The sequence below is a fragment of the Oncorhynchus nerka genome, linkage group LG7 (assembly GCF_034236695.1).
Source record: "Oncorhynchus nerka isolate Pitt River linkage group LG7, Oner_Uvic_2.0, whole genome shotgun sequence".
In the NCBI taxonomy this organism is placed as follows: Eukaryota; Metazoa; Chordata; class Actinopteri; order Salmoniformes; family Salmonidae; genus Oncorhynchus; species Oncorhynchus nerka.
This window is the reverse complement of record NC_088402.1, coordinates 84,966,337-84,979,118: the sequence shown is the minus strand read 5'-3', so window position 1 is coordinate 84,979,118 and position 12,782 is coordinate 84,966,337. Positions and strand designations below refer to the sequence as shown.

At 40.9% G+C, this 12,782-nt stretch overlaps 1 protein-coding gene across 1 annotated transcript; it reads left to right on the top strand.

Annotated features, from left to right (window-relative positions):
* Window positions 1–1,840: 1,840 nt before the first annotated feature.
* LOC115126369 (serine--tRNA ligase, cytoplasmic) lies at window positions 1,841–8,472 on the top strand. The gene is made up of 11 exons (XM_029655975.2): window positions 1,841–2,058; window positions 3,035–3,105; window positions 3,280–3,363; window positions 3,463–3,621; window positions 3,771–3,914; window positions 4,039–4,194; window positions 4,382–4,603; window positions 4,847–4,976; window positions 7,052–7,209; window positions 7,322–7,451; window positions 7,662–8,472. Exons 1-11 carry the CDS (start codon window positions 1,923–1,925, stop codon window positions 7,817–7,819), a joined length of 1,548 nt encoding a protein of 515 aa, XP_029511835.1. The 5' UTR covers window positions 1,841–1,922; the 3' UTR covers window positions 7,820–8,472.
* Window positions 8,473–12,782: the final 4,310 nt, after the last annotated feature.

The window sequence follows — 12,782 nt, the reverse complement described above, 5'->3', positions numbered from 1 at the left end:
GAAACAGAAAGTATTTATCCTTAACCTCATAGAGAAACAGAAAGTATTTATCCTTAACCTCATAGAGAAACAGAAAGTATTTATCCTTAACCTCATAGAGAAACAGAAAGTATTTATCATTAACCTCATAGAGAAACAGAAAGTATTTATCATTAACCTCAGAGAAACAAAAAGTCTTTCCACAATTCCTGGAAAAAGGATGCTGCAATTTCCCAAAACCCTCATACAGACACAGAAATTATTTCCCAAAACCCTCATACAGACACAGAAATTATTTCCCAAAACCCTCATACAGACACAGAAATTATTTCCCAAAACCCTCATATAAAAACCTAAACTCTGTGTGCGGGTTAGTACACTCTTAGAGAGAGAAAAGGTGCTTTCTAGAACTTAAAAGGGTTCGTCGGATGTCTCCATAGGGGAACCCTGCGAATAACCCTTTTTGGTTCCTGGTAGAAACCTTTTGGTTAACAGCTTCTATCCCCAGGCCATAAGACTGCCGAACAATGAATCAAATGGCCAACCAGATTACTTACATTGAAACCGCCTCTTTGTTTTTACACTGCTGCAACTTAATGTTTATCATGCATTGTTACTTTACCCCTACAGTTGAAGTCGGAAGTTTACACACACATAGGTTGGAGTCATTAAAACTCGTATTTCAACCACTCCACAAAATTCTTGTAAACAAACTATAGTTTTGGAAAGTCAGTTAGGACATATATTTTGTGGATGACACAAATAATTTTTCCAACAATTGTTTACAGACAGATTATTTCACTTATAATTCACTGTAACACAATTCCAGTGGGTCAGATGTTTACATACACTGTGCTTTTAAACAGCTTGGAAAATTCCAGAAAATGATGCCAAAGTCCAGTGGTGGAAAAAGTACCCAATTGTCATCCTTGAGTAAAAGTAAAGATAATTTAATAGAAAATCACCCAGTAGAATACTACTTGAGTTAAAGTTTTTATAAAGTATCCAGTTTTAAATGTACTTAAAGGGATACTTAACCAAAATTACATATTGGTTTTCTTACCTTGTAAGCAGTCTACAAACACGGTATGACGGAAATCGATGCTTTGGTTTAGTTTTCCTGGCACTGTTTCCAAATACTGACCTTTTAGCATTTGTGGCACAAATCCCGCTCAAGTCATGGTATGAATATTATCATTTTCATTGCATCATGTTGTAATCATGTAGGACTTTGTTGAGTTTCCCCATCAATTTTAGATACTTTCGGATGATTTGGACATGATGCCCGAAAAATGCTAATTCTTGAGTCTCATCTTTCTATCAAACGAAATCTAACTTCATTTGTCACATGCGCCAAATACAACAAGTGTAGACCTTACCGTGAAATGCTTACTTACAAGCCTTTAACTAACAGTGCAGTTCAAATAGACGAATGTAAAAAATAATTATAAAAAGTAACACAATAAGAATAACAGTAACAAGGCTATATACAGGGGTTACCGGTACCGAGTCAGTGTGCGGGGGTACAAGTTAGATGAGGTCATTTGTACGTGTAGGTAGGCGTGAATTGACTATGCATAGATAATAAACAGTGAGTAGCAGCAGTGTACAGAAGTGAGGGGGGGGATCTGGGGATCTGGGGAATTGTTATATTACTTAGATATACTGTCGGAACTAGAAACACAAGCATTTCGCTACACTCTCATTAACCTCTGCTAACCATGTGTACGTGATCAATATAATTCGATTTTTTAAATTTAAGGGAGTTGTACTCCAGTCTAGTAGGTGGCGGTAATGCAACATTCATTGGATGCCATCCACCGTTAAACCTCATCGAAGAAGGAAGTGACGTAATCGTTTTTGCCGCTGGTACTTTTCACACCGGCTTGCTTTTCTCTGTTACTCTGCACCGTTTTTGACAGTCATCAAAGCGTGGAATCATCATGGTGCTCGATTTAGACCAATTTCGAACCGATAAAGGCGGTGATCCTGAAGTAATCAGAGAAACTCAAAGAAAAAGGTTCAAAGATGTGTCACTTGTGGATAAACTAGTACACGCAGACACAGAATGGAGAAAATGTAAGTTCCGACTGCAAGCTAGCGTTAGCATTCATTGAATCGGATGGTGGTGTCCACTCACATGGCTTGCTAGCTTCATGTATTTATTATAGGTAGTTAAAAGCTGGCCTTGTAGTCACCCAGATACAAATTAAGAAATTGAAGCATAATACGTCAGTATACGTTTTTAGAAAATGTATAGTGAATTATCTGCCTGGATATTCTCAGCTAAACTCTGGTTAGTTGGTAGCCTGCGCTAGCTAGTCACCGGTATATAGCAAATGACTGTATAGCCAGTTAGCTATCCAGCTACGTTAGTTCACTAACCACAACCAATACATTTTCTTTCCCATGTCTTTAGTTAGGCTATACCTGATATGTCGTTCAATGTTGTCTAACATTAATTTAGCTAACTAAAATAATGTATGCTTCAGTAACTAAACTATCAAGGAAAACCCAAACGATGGTTAGCCACGTCATCCTATCCACACTGACTGTAGCTCCAATCTGATGCAATCCCCGTCCAACATACCCATAACAAATGCATCAAAACCTCTCCTCTCAACGTCCCACAGCTGTTATTGGGTCTTGGCTAGAAGGGATCCAGCTTTTGCCAGAATGTACTTTTCGTAGTAGGTTTAGGATAATTTACGTAGCTGGTTAGGATAAGTAGGTGAAGGTTAGGAAAAGGGTTAGCTAAAATGCAAAAAAATTATATAAACTTTTGTTGTAAATTTGACAAGCTGGATCCCATCTATACATGACCCTGTTATTGGAACAAGATGGAAAATAGCGTGGATGCAGATTTGACTGAGATTGAATGTTGGACTACTCAAGTCTACATTGTTATGGTTATGGGGGTCTCTTCATTGTCGCCTGTGAGCGTCACTGACGTTAAAGCTACTTGTCGTGATACCTAGGCTCAAGACACAACCATCATTAAATTGATTCATGACGTCAATATGACGCTGACCCTTGCCCTTTCCATGCTCATCAGGTCGTTTCACTGCCGACAACCTCAACAAGGCAAAGAATTTATGCAGCAAGACAGTTGGAGAGAAAATGAAGGTACAGCCTGTGAAACTGCTGGTGAACTATATAGGCTTTATGTAACCTACATGGCTACATGCCCCCCCCCCCCCCCCCCCCCCCCCCATCAGTCTGAAAGCGTTATGTTCTATACTATATGCAGATAGTTTCTTTCTACCAGTTCACCCTGTTCTGTGCCTTTTCTGTATACAGAAGAGGGAGCCAGTTGGGGATGATGATGATTCTGTCCCAGACGACGCCCAGAATTTGGAGGCCCTAACGGCAGACACACTATCGGTAGGTCAACTCGCTAGCCAGCAGTTCATCTATATGCTGATTGACTTGTGGGTCCCATACTCATGGGTATGTTTCATGTCTATTTTCCCCTTTTTCTAGCCCCTCACGGTCACCCAGATCAAGAAGGTCCGTCTGCTTGTAGATGAGGCAGTGCAGAAATCTGACGGTGAGAGGGTAAAGCTGGAGGAAGAGCGCTTTCAATACCTGCGAGAGATCGGGAACCTCCTGCATCCATCTGTGCCCATCAGTAATGATGAGGTGGGTGTCATGGAATTTTGAATTCCCATCAGCAATAGGGAGATAATTCTCATGCCTTGTCCGCTGCCTCTGTCTCATGAATGAATTTTGTTTTGCCTCTTGTTTACTTGTCTACTCTGTAATTTACCTTGTCGCTCTCTCCCTGCCAGGATGCTGATAACAAAGTGGAGCGCACCTGGGGAGACTGTACTGTGCAGAAGAAGTATTCCCACGTAGACCTGGTAGTCATGATCGATGGCTACGACGGAGAGAAAGGAGCTATAGTGGCTGGGAGCCGTGGCTACTTCCTCAAAGCAAGTTCTTAGTCACTGTCATATGTAGCCAATACACTCACAGGCCGATTCATAACAGGTGTAATTATGTTAAACTCAGTGTATAGTTATCCTTACTGACTGTTTCCTTTTTTTGTGTTTGTAGGGGCCGCTAGTTTTCCTGGAGCAGGCATTGATCAATTATGCTCTGCGGATGCTCCACAGCAAGAACTACCAAATGCTCTACACCCCCTTCTTCATGAGGAAAGAGGTCATGCAGGAGGTGGCTCAGCTCAGCCAGTTTGATGATGAACTTTACAAGGTATGATGGATTTGAAACTAATCTTCCTTTCATTCCTATTGCGGGATAAGGGCCCCAATATGTTTTTTTTTTCTTCATGTCTCTTAGTTTTGTTGCATGTTAAGACAAATATGCATTTTTGATGTTCATTTTGATATGTGGGTTTTTGTATGTAATGTATTCTCTGCCTTCCCTCCTTGTCTCTCAGGTGATTGGGAAGAGCAGTGAGAAATCTGAGGATGCGGCCATAGATGAGAAGTACCTGATTGCCACCTCAGAGCAGCCCATCGCAGCCTTCCTGAGAGACGAGTGGCTGAAGCCAGAGGATCTGCCAATGCGCTACGCCGGCCTCTCCACCTGCTTCAGACAGGAAGTGGGTTCCCACGGGCGTGACACCCGAGGCATCTTCAGGGTGCACCAGTTTGAGAAGGTAAGTGGACATTTTCTCAAAGTAGACATGGTGGGTGTGTCATGGTCAGTGTGGAAAAGGCAACAGCTTTGTTATAGTGCTTTGCATTTTATAGGCCTAATTGGGGAAGGATAAAGTCTGGATATTATTGACAATTTACAGATCATGTCAAGTGATACTCATTTCCAGAAAAGGTCATTTTTTGGGGGGCTGGGCCTCTGCTAACGATTGTGAAATACTAATGAACATGCTCTCTGCCCCCAGATAGAGCAGTTTGTTTTTGCCTCTCCTCATGACAACAAGTCCTGGGAGATGATGGATGAGATGATTGGGACGGCTGAAGAGTTCTACCAGACACTAGGGATCCCCTACCGCATCATCAACATAGTCTCAGGTAGGTCCTGCAGATAGTCCTCCCCAACACGTCTGTTCCTCTCTGGGACAGAGACTAATGATCACATAGCAATTCCATACGCGGTTGGTTTTGGATCTTCCTGTAAGTAAATCCATAGAAAGGTCCTTTTTGGAGGAAGAATGATTGGCAGACCTGTATCCAAAATGATTGAGAAATAAAGGATTAAGTTTGGGAATTGTGACATTTTGGGCTTACCCAAGGTTTCTGTACGACAACACAACAATGAGGCTGTAGTTGCTACAAATCCTGTCTTGATGTCATTTGAAACATTGTGTGCTCTGAAATACAAGTTTTAGATTAAATGGATAGTGCTATATTCTGCGTGCAGTTTAAAGGGAGTTGAGGGTAGTTTTGTGCGCCAATGCTAACTAGCGTTAGTGCAATGACGAAGTCCTGTTTCCCCTCTGAATTTTTTTTCAGCAGTGGTGGCAAAGGGTGAGGCGGTTCATTGTTGCTACTAGCGTTAGTGCAGTGACATGTTACCTTTTGCCAGTCATTGTGCTAACTCTACTTAGCATTGGCTCGCAAAATCGCCTTCAACTTACTTCAAACTGCACGCAGGGCCATACCTGGGGTCCAAACCATACATTGGTATCCATAAGACCATTTGACTCTGGGTAAGTAAAATAGGGCATACAAGTCCAATGCAGCTGTTTTTCTTTCTCAAAATCAAATGATTTCTGGTTAACCAATTAAAGTACCTTACTGTGATTTGTTTTCAATTAAAATGGTCAAAAAGAAACAAAAGTAGCTTCTTAGCAAAGAGCAATTTCTCAAGCAAGAATTGTGCTTGGACTGTCTGGGAGTGGTCTTGGACTGTCTGGGAGTGGGGATGGAAAAACTGAAAACTAGCTGTTATTGGCAGAGGTTTGGAACTCTTTCTTATTGGTCTAAACTAATTTACCACTAAAGCTCCATCACACCAAAACTGGCTAAAATTTCAGGTGATCTTTTCAAATAGCTCTTACACTAAAGCATCCTCATTTTCACAATATTATTCTAACCTCGGAGTGTGTAAAATATAGATAAAACACAGGGATATCACGTTTTTGACTGCACTGGGCATTTAAAGTGATGCTTTTGGCAATTAAGCCCCTTCTACATCACCGGAGTCAGATGAACTTGTGGAGAAAAAATGTCTGCGTCCTGTATGAAGGAAGGTGGAGGTAGTTTCACGAGCCATTGCTAACTAGCTTTTGCTCAATAACCGGAAGCCTATGCTAACTAGCTTTTGGTCAATAACCGGAAGCCTATGCTAACTAGCTTTTGGTCAATAACCGGAAGCCTATGCTAACTAGCTTTTTCTCAATAACCGGAAGCCTATGCTAACTAGCTTTTTCTCAATAACCGGAAGCCTATGCTAACTAGCCTTTTGCTCAATAACCGGAAGCCTATGCTAACTAGCCTTTTGCTCAATAACCGGAAGCCTATGCTAACTAGCTTTTGCTCAATAACCGGAAGCCTATGCTAACTAGCTTTTGCTCAATAACCGGAAGCCTATGCTAACTAGCTTTTGCTCAATGACCGGAAGCCTATGCTAACTAGCTTTTGCTCAATGACCGGAAGCCTATGCTAACTAGCTTTTGCTCAATAACCGGAAGCCTATGCTAACTAGCTTTTGCTCAATAACCGGAAGCCTATGGTATCCATGAGTTCATATGAATCTGGGGAAGAAGATAAAGGACTTCATTGCCAAAATCCTGAGGTATCCCTTATTGCCAGAATCTTGCACTATTCCTTTAAGTATACATCATGACAATAACAGTCACTCATGAATGTTAACTTGCCATTTTTAATAAGACCCTTCTCATTGTAAGGTATTACAATGACCTTTTATCCTGTGTGATTTATGTGACACATAACGGACATTTCCCTTGCAAGCTGTCTTACTACCTACATGTCTTTTATTTTTCCCACCTTTATTTAACCAGGTAGGCTTGTTGAGAGCAAGTTCTCATTTACAACTGCGACCTGGCCAAAATAAAGCAAAGCAGTGCGACACAAACAACACAGAGTTACACATGGGATGTCTGTGTTTGTCTGCTCCCACCCAGGTGCTCTGAACCATGCAGCCAGTAAGAAGCTGGACTTGGAGGCCTGGTTCCCAGGCTCCGCAGCCTTCAGAGAACTGGTCTCCTGCTCCAACTGTTTAGACTACCAGGCCCGTCGGCTGCGTATCCGCTACGGACAGACCAAAAAGATGATGGACAAGGTGAGCGTACCCAGTCTTTAAATAGAATCTGGATTTGCTTCCATAATCAAAAAGTCATAGTAAGATGGAATATTTGAACCAGTTTTAAAACCACACTTCCTGTGTTCTTCAGACTGACTATGTGCACATGCTCAACGCAACCATGTGTGCCACCACACGTGTAATGTGTGCTATCCTGGAGACGTACCAGACCGAAGAGGGTGTCGTGATTCCAGAGGTACTCCGGAACTTCATGCCTCCAGGTGAGAGACAGTATTATTATTTATTGTGAAGGGGCCTGCAATACTTTTGTCCTATGCATGGAAGATGGTGGTCATGAAAGGTTGTCTTTCTCACAGAGTACTTATTTTTCTAAATGTCTCTAGAGTTGTAGTTCTATGCATATTTGATGCCTAGTATTGCCATAAACTGTGTGGACGTAATTTTCATTCGTCTCCTATTCATTTTCTTAGGTATGACAGAGATGCTGAAGTTTGTGAAGCCTGCGCCTATTGACGTGGAGACGTCCAAGAAGCAGAAGAAACAGCAGGATGGAGGGAAGAAGAAGAAACAGGGAGGTGGAGACCAGCTCCAGAACCAAGTGGAGAACATGTCTGTCAACGATTCTTAGACACCATCATCATTCCTATTCTTAAGTTCCCGTCACTTATTATCACAGAGCCCTGTCCTACTGTAGAACCAGAGTACTTTGGAAAAGGGAAAGGCCATTGGCGTTGTTAGGGAAACAGCTTGGGGGTAATGTTGGGTCTGCTGCATGCAATTATCGTCACTAAGATCCAAACAAAGTCTATCAAGTCTGAACTCTGGAATTCTGTGAAATTTCGTTTGAAGCAAACTTGCGACATCTTGTATATAAGGTGCTTTAAGAAATAGGGTTGGGGCGGCAGGGTAGCCTAGTGGTTAGAGCGTTGGACTAGTAACCGGAAGGTTGCAAGTTCAAACCCCCGAGCTGACAAGGTACAAATCTGTCGTTCTGCCCCTGAACAGGCAGTTAACCCACTGTTCCCAGGCCGTCATTGAAAATAAGAATTTGTTCTTAACTGACTTGCCTGGTTAAATAAAGGTAAAATAAAAAAGAAATAGGGTTGCTTTGATGTTCTGAACTCAATTTTAATTATCTTATTGCATATCACCATAAATCGCACATGTAATCTGGACCCATTTTTTTCCTACATTGAGGTCATTTGCTTCTAATTACGTCTGTATGTACTATTGTAAGACGAGGCATTGATAAAGTGGTGCGCTGTAACGATACAATCTGAATGACACTTTCCTGATGGTTTTTCTTCTCCCTCCGATCTGAGATGTCAGTGCCTGCAATAGCAATACCTGCAAAACAGTCAGATAGCGTCTGAAGGTTATTCCATTAATGATATTAAGTGAGAAGTTAATTTTGGTTAGTCATTTACCTCCCGAGACTTTACACACAAAGCAAGCTCGCCACCTGACGTCAACAGTGCTAAAATAGTGTGGAGTTAATTAAAAGGGTTAAGATCCCAAATTTAACAAAGCGTTGTATTATTGCGTAACAGGGCCTTTACACGTCATTTACACCCAGGGATCATGAACCAGTTGATTTAGTGGTGTAACATCCTGAAACACTAAACTTTCATCTGTTGTTCCAGGAGCACAGCCCTGCCAAAGATGAGTGATATCAGACAATAATGAAAGCAGAGTGCACACTATTAGAGGTTTCATACATGACAACTGACTTCAAAACAGTGTGCGTAATATTTTTCCTAATGTAATATTCATATTCAGTGGTTGAGCAAGGCCCTGTCCTTTGCCCTCCATTAGATGTCTGACACAGTCGACAGAAAAGCTGCAGAAGAAGAGCAAAGTTAGTTTTTGTCCTTGAGCGGGATTGACATTTTGGAGCACAAAACCAAGGTGAGAACCTACTCCGTAAGCAACATGGCATACAAAATACACATTTCAGTAATATTGTCCTGACATTAACATCTTGTGCATTTTGAAAGGTAAAAATACATGTTTTCTGGATGTAAAAATGTCATTTGCAGACATTGTAAATAAGTATTTTTCAGTTATTGATTCTATGGTCAAATTTCAGCTGCTAAACATTCGCATTACTACACAATTGTACTTTTTTCACACATTTTAATAGAAAAGAGGAGCCAAATTAAGATTGCAACAAAGTATGTATTATTACTCCCATCTATCATGCAATTATGCTTGCTTTTGCTAAATCTGGGAGCAATGATGTTCAAAGTAGTACAACATACATAATAAACCAACAGACCACTTCAACTACAATAACATTCTGAGTAATGGTTAGAGATTTTATTTTCTCGCTATTGTGATATGTTCTCGTTTATCTATCCTTAGTTGAATGCACTGACTGTAAGTCACTGGATAAGAGCAGGCTGCTGAATGACCAAAATGTAAACGTAAAAACAAACACTTGCAAAGCATGCTGGCTATTAATGAGCTCTGCCCCCAAACAAGTACAATTTGGTTGGTGCGGACCAGGTCCAAATCTGAACGAATCATAGATGTTAAAGGCTATGTTTCACAAGTTTGAACATCACAGTACAGTTTTGTACAGTAGAACACAGAAGAGTACACTACAGGACAGTTCAGTTTTATTCAGTAAAGGACGGTACAGTACAGAATAGTTAATTAAGTAGAGTACAGTAGAGTACAGTTTTGCTTCAGTAGTACATTACAGTAGAGTAAAGAAAGATACATTATAGTACACTTTTCTTTACTGTAGGCTACTGTGCTCCACTGCATTGTCCTGTACTGGACTCTACTGTACTATACTCTAATTGTCTGTACTGTGTATTGTAATGTGCTGTGCTCTACTGTACTGTGCTGTCCAAACTTGTGAAACATAGAAATCTTAACCAATTCTAGATGTCTATGTTTGGGCTAAATCGGAACGTCTATATTTGGGACAAATATGGGCTGGATCGGACGTCTGTGATTGGTTCAGATTTGTTTCGGACCGGTAAATCCATGGACGTTGAAATCAAGGACTGCACCAAAAAAAGACGCTGCCTAACGTTAAATGCTTAGTTGCGTAGGGTCCAACTCCAAAGGAATAGCCTAGGGTTTAACTCAAAAGGAAGAGCTTAGGCTCCAACTCCAAGGTCAGAGCCTAGGGTTCAATGCCAAGGTGAGAGTTTAGGGTTAATCTCCAAGGGAAAATGAAACTGCCTCATTATGATGAAGTCTAAAAAGGAGAAATGTACACTTGGTTTACAGAAGTAATTGGGCCCCTTACATTTTCTGTGTTTCTATGGTGTTGTGTAATACAACTGCCCCATCCTCCCTCTTCCAATAATCTTCCTTTCGCTTTTCATCACTCTCATTCTTACTTCCCTCTTTTGTCTTGTGTTCCCCAGTTTATGCTGTACAGATGCCCCCTCTTCTCTGTGTCCTTCTGTGCCGTCCTCCCGACTCCACCCAAAGTCTTTGGCTTTGTGTTTAAACACCCAGCTGCAGACATGTACCAATGCTACATGTTCCAGAGCTAGACATTTGTGAGTACAGGGAAATAATTCAGTCTTGATTTCAGGGCACATCACTAAAAGCATCTATGGGTTGTAGATTGCAGATCTCTTATCTTTTTTATTTCCTTGCTCCTCTCCCCAGTATCACCTGCTGGTGTTCATTATCGCAGATGCGTTTCGTAGAGAGAGGAGTCTCAGAGGAGAACGGCTGCATCTGACTGTGGAGGCGCTGAGTCACAAGATTAGATTAAAGAGACTTAGTTGGTTTAAAACTAATAACAGTTTTGTAGTTTGTGTCAACTGCTTGTTTTTATACGGTGTATTTTACAATTCAATATTTTCTACTTCATTTCTGTACCTTTAAAAAAATAAAGTTCTGCAGAGGGAGAATGTAGAGCTGCGGATGAGACTCAATGCATCAGGAGATGTGAATGAGGAAGCAGTAGGCCTACACACACACACACACACACACACACAGTCTTGTACAGCTAACCTTGTTTGGACACACAATTCAGTCCCATTCAAAATCGTATTTTCCCTAACCTCTAAACCTAATCCTAACCCGTACTTTTCCCCTAACCCTAACCTTAATCCAAAACCCTAACCCTAGCCCTTAACCCTAAACCTAATTCCAACCCTAACACTAATTCTAACCTTAACCTTAAACCCCCTAGAAAAAGCATTTTACCTTTTGGGGACAAACAAAATGTCCCAAAATGTGTGTTTCCTATTATTGTGGGGATTTCCCCATAAGAACAAGAATACAGCCATGCATTCATCACACCAAACTGAAATCTGTTGAAAAACCTTTTCTTAATTTCACTAATTTCCAGTAACATTTCTCCTCGGTGATGACACAGCCCCTTTACTGAGAACACAGGAACTGAACATGACATACACATGAAGAGGAGTGGACTATAATGCTTAAGGTGTCCGGATACACAGGTTTGTTTTGCTCATAGCAGAACTCGGCTAGGCGAAGTCTGTGCTCGCATACTCCCTTAAAATACCTTTGTTTGAAAAATGAGGGAAAAAATGGCAATGTTTGTCCCTGTTGAGCTGCCGTAGCCAGTACACTTCCTCAAAATAGTATGAAGTAAGACAACTCAAGAAATATGTAAATAATTTAGACCTTTTGTCTAGGAGATCTTTGTGGCAATTTTTTTTTTACATCTAACCAAGATGTTGGTGCAGTATTTGCATGAAAACTAGTTGTCTGTCATTGAAAGACAACAAGCACTTCATTCAGGGATTCCTACTGTTGACCAATCACCGGCGAAGGGGGGTAGACTTCGGCAACTGAACTTCGACAAACCCGAAGATAACAACATTTGTGTCAACAGCTGAAAAAAACACTGCCGAACACCAAAATGAACAAAAATGTCACAAAATTCCAAAGCATAGTGGAAACAGTTCGCACAAACTGTTTAGACTGGGAAGCACATGGTAAGCTTTTACAGCATGCTTCCCAGTTGAAACAGTAAGGTTTACCTTATGCTTCCCAGTGTTTTGAGGAAGTTTACTTGATGCTATGTTGTCTCAAGATGGGCAAACAGTAATGCCGCTTTTTCTTTGTTTTTTCAAGCTAATATATTTTAAGGGAGTATAAGAGCGCAGATGTTCACTTCGCCTAGCCAAGTTCTGCAAGAAGGAAACCAAACCTAGTATGGTGAAACCTTTATGCAACACACATGTTGAAGATGTACCACATGACTCTAACTATAATGTCTGAATAAAACAGTAAATACTAGTTGGATACTGTATGTGTTGTCTTTAATATACTTTATTTTCCAAGGATCATGCACTTTCTCTCTACATTTAGTCTATGGATATACATCACAGGAGGCTGCTGAGGGGGAAACAGCCCACAATAACGTACAGAAGGGAACAAATGGAATGGATTTGATACCATTCCACCTATTCCACTCCAGCCATTACCACGAGCCTGTTCTCCCAATTAAGGTGCCACCGACCTCCTGTGATATTCAGTACCAGTCAAAAGTTTGGACACACCTACTCATTCAAGGGTTTTTCTTTAGTTTTACTATTTTCTACATTGTAGAATAATAGTGAAGACATCAACACTATGAAATAACA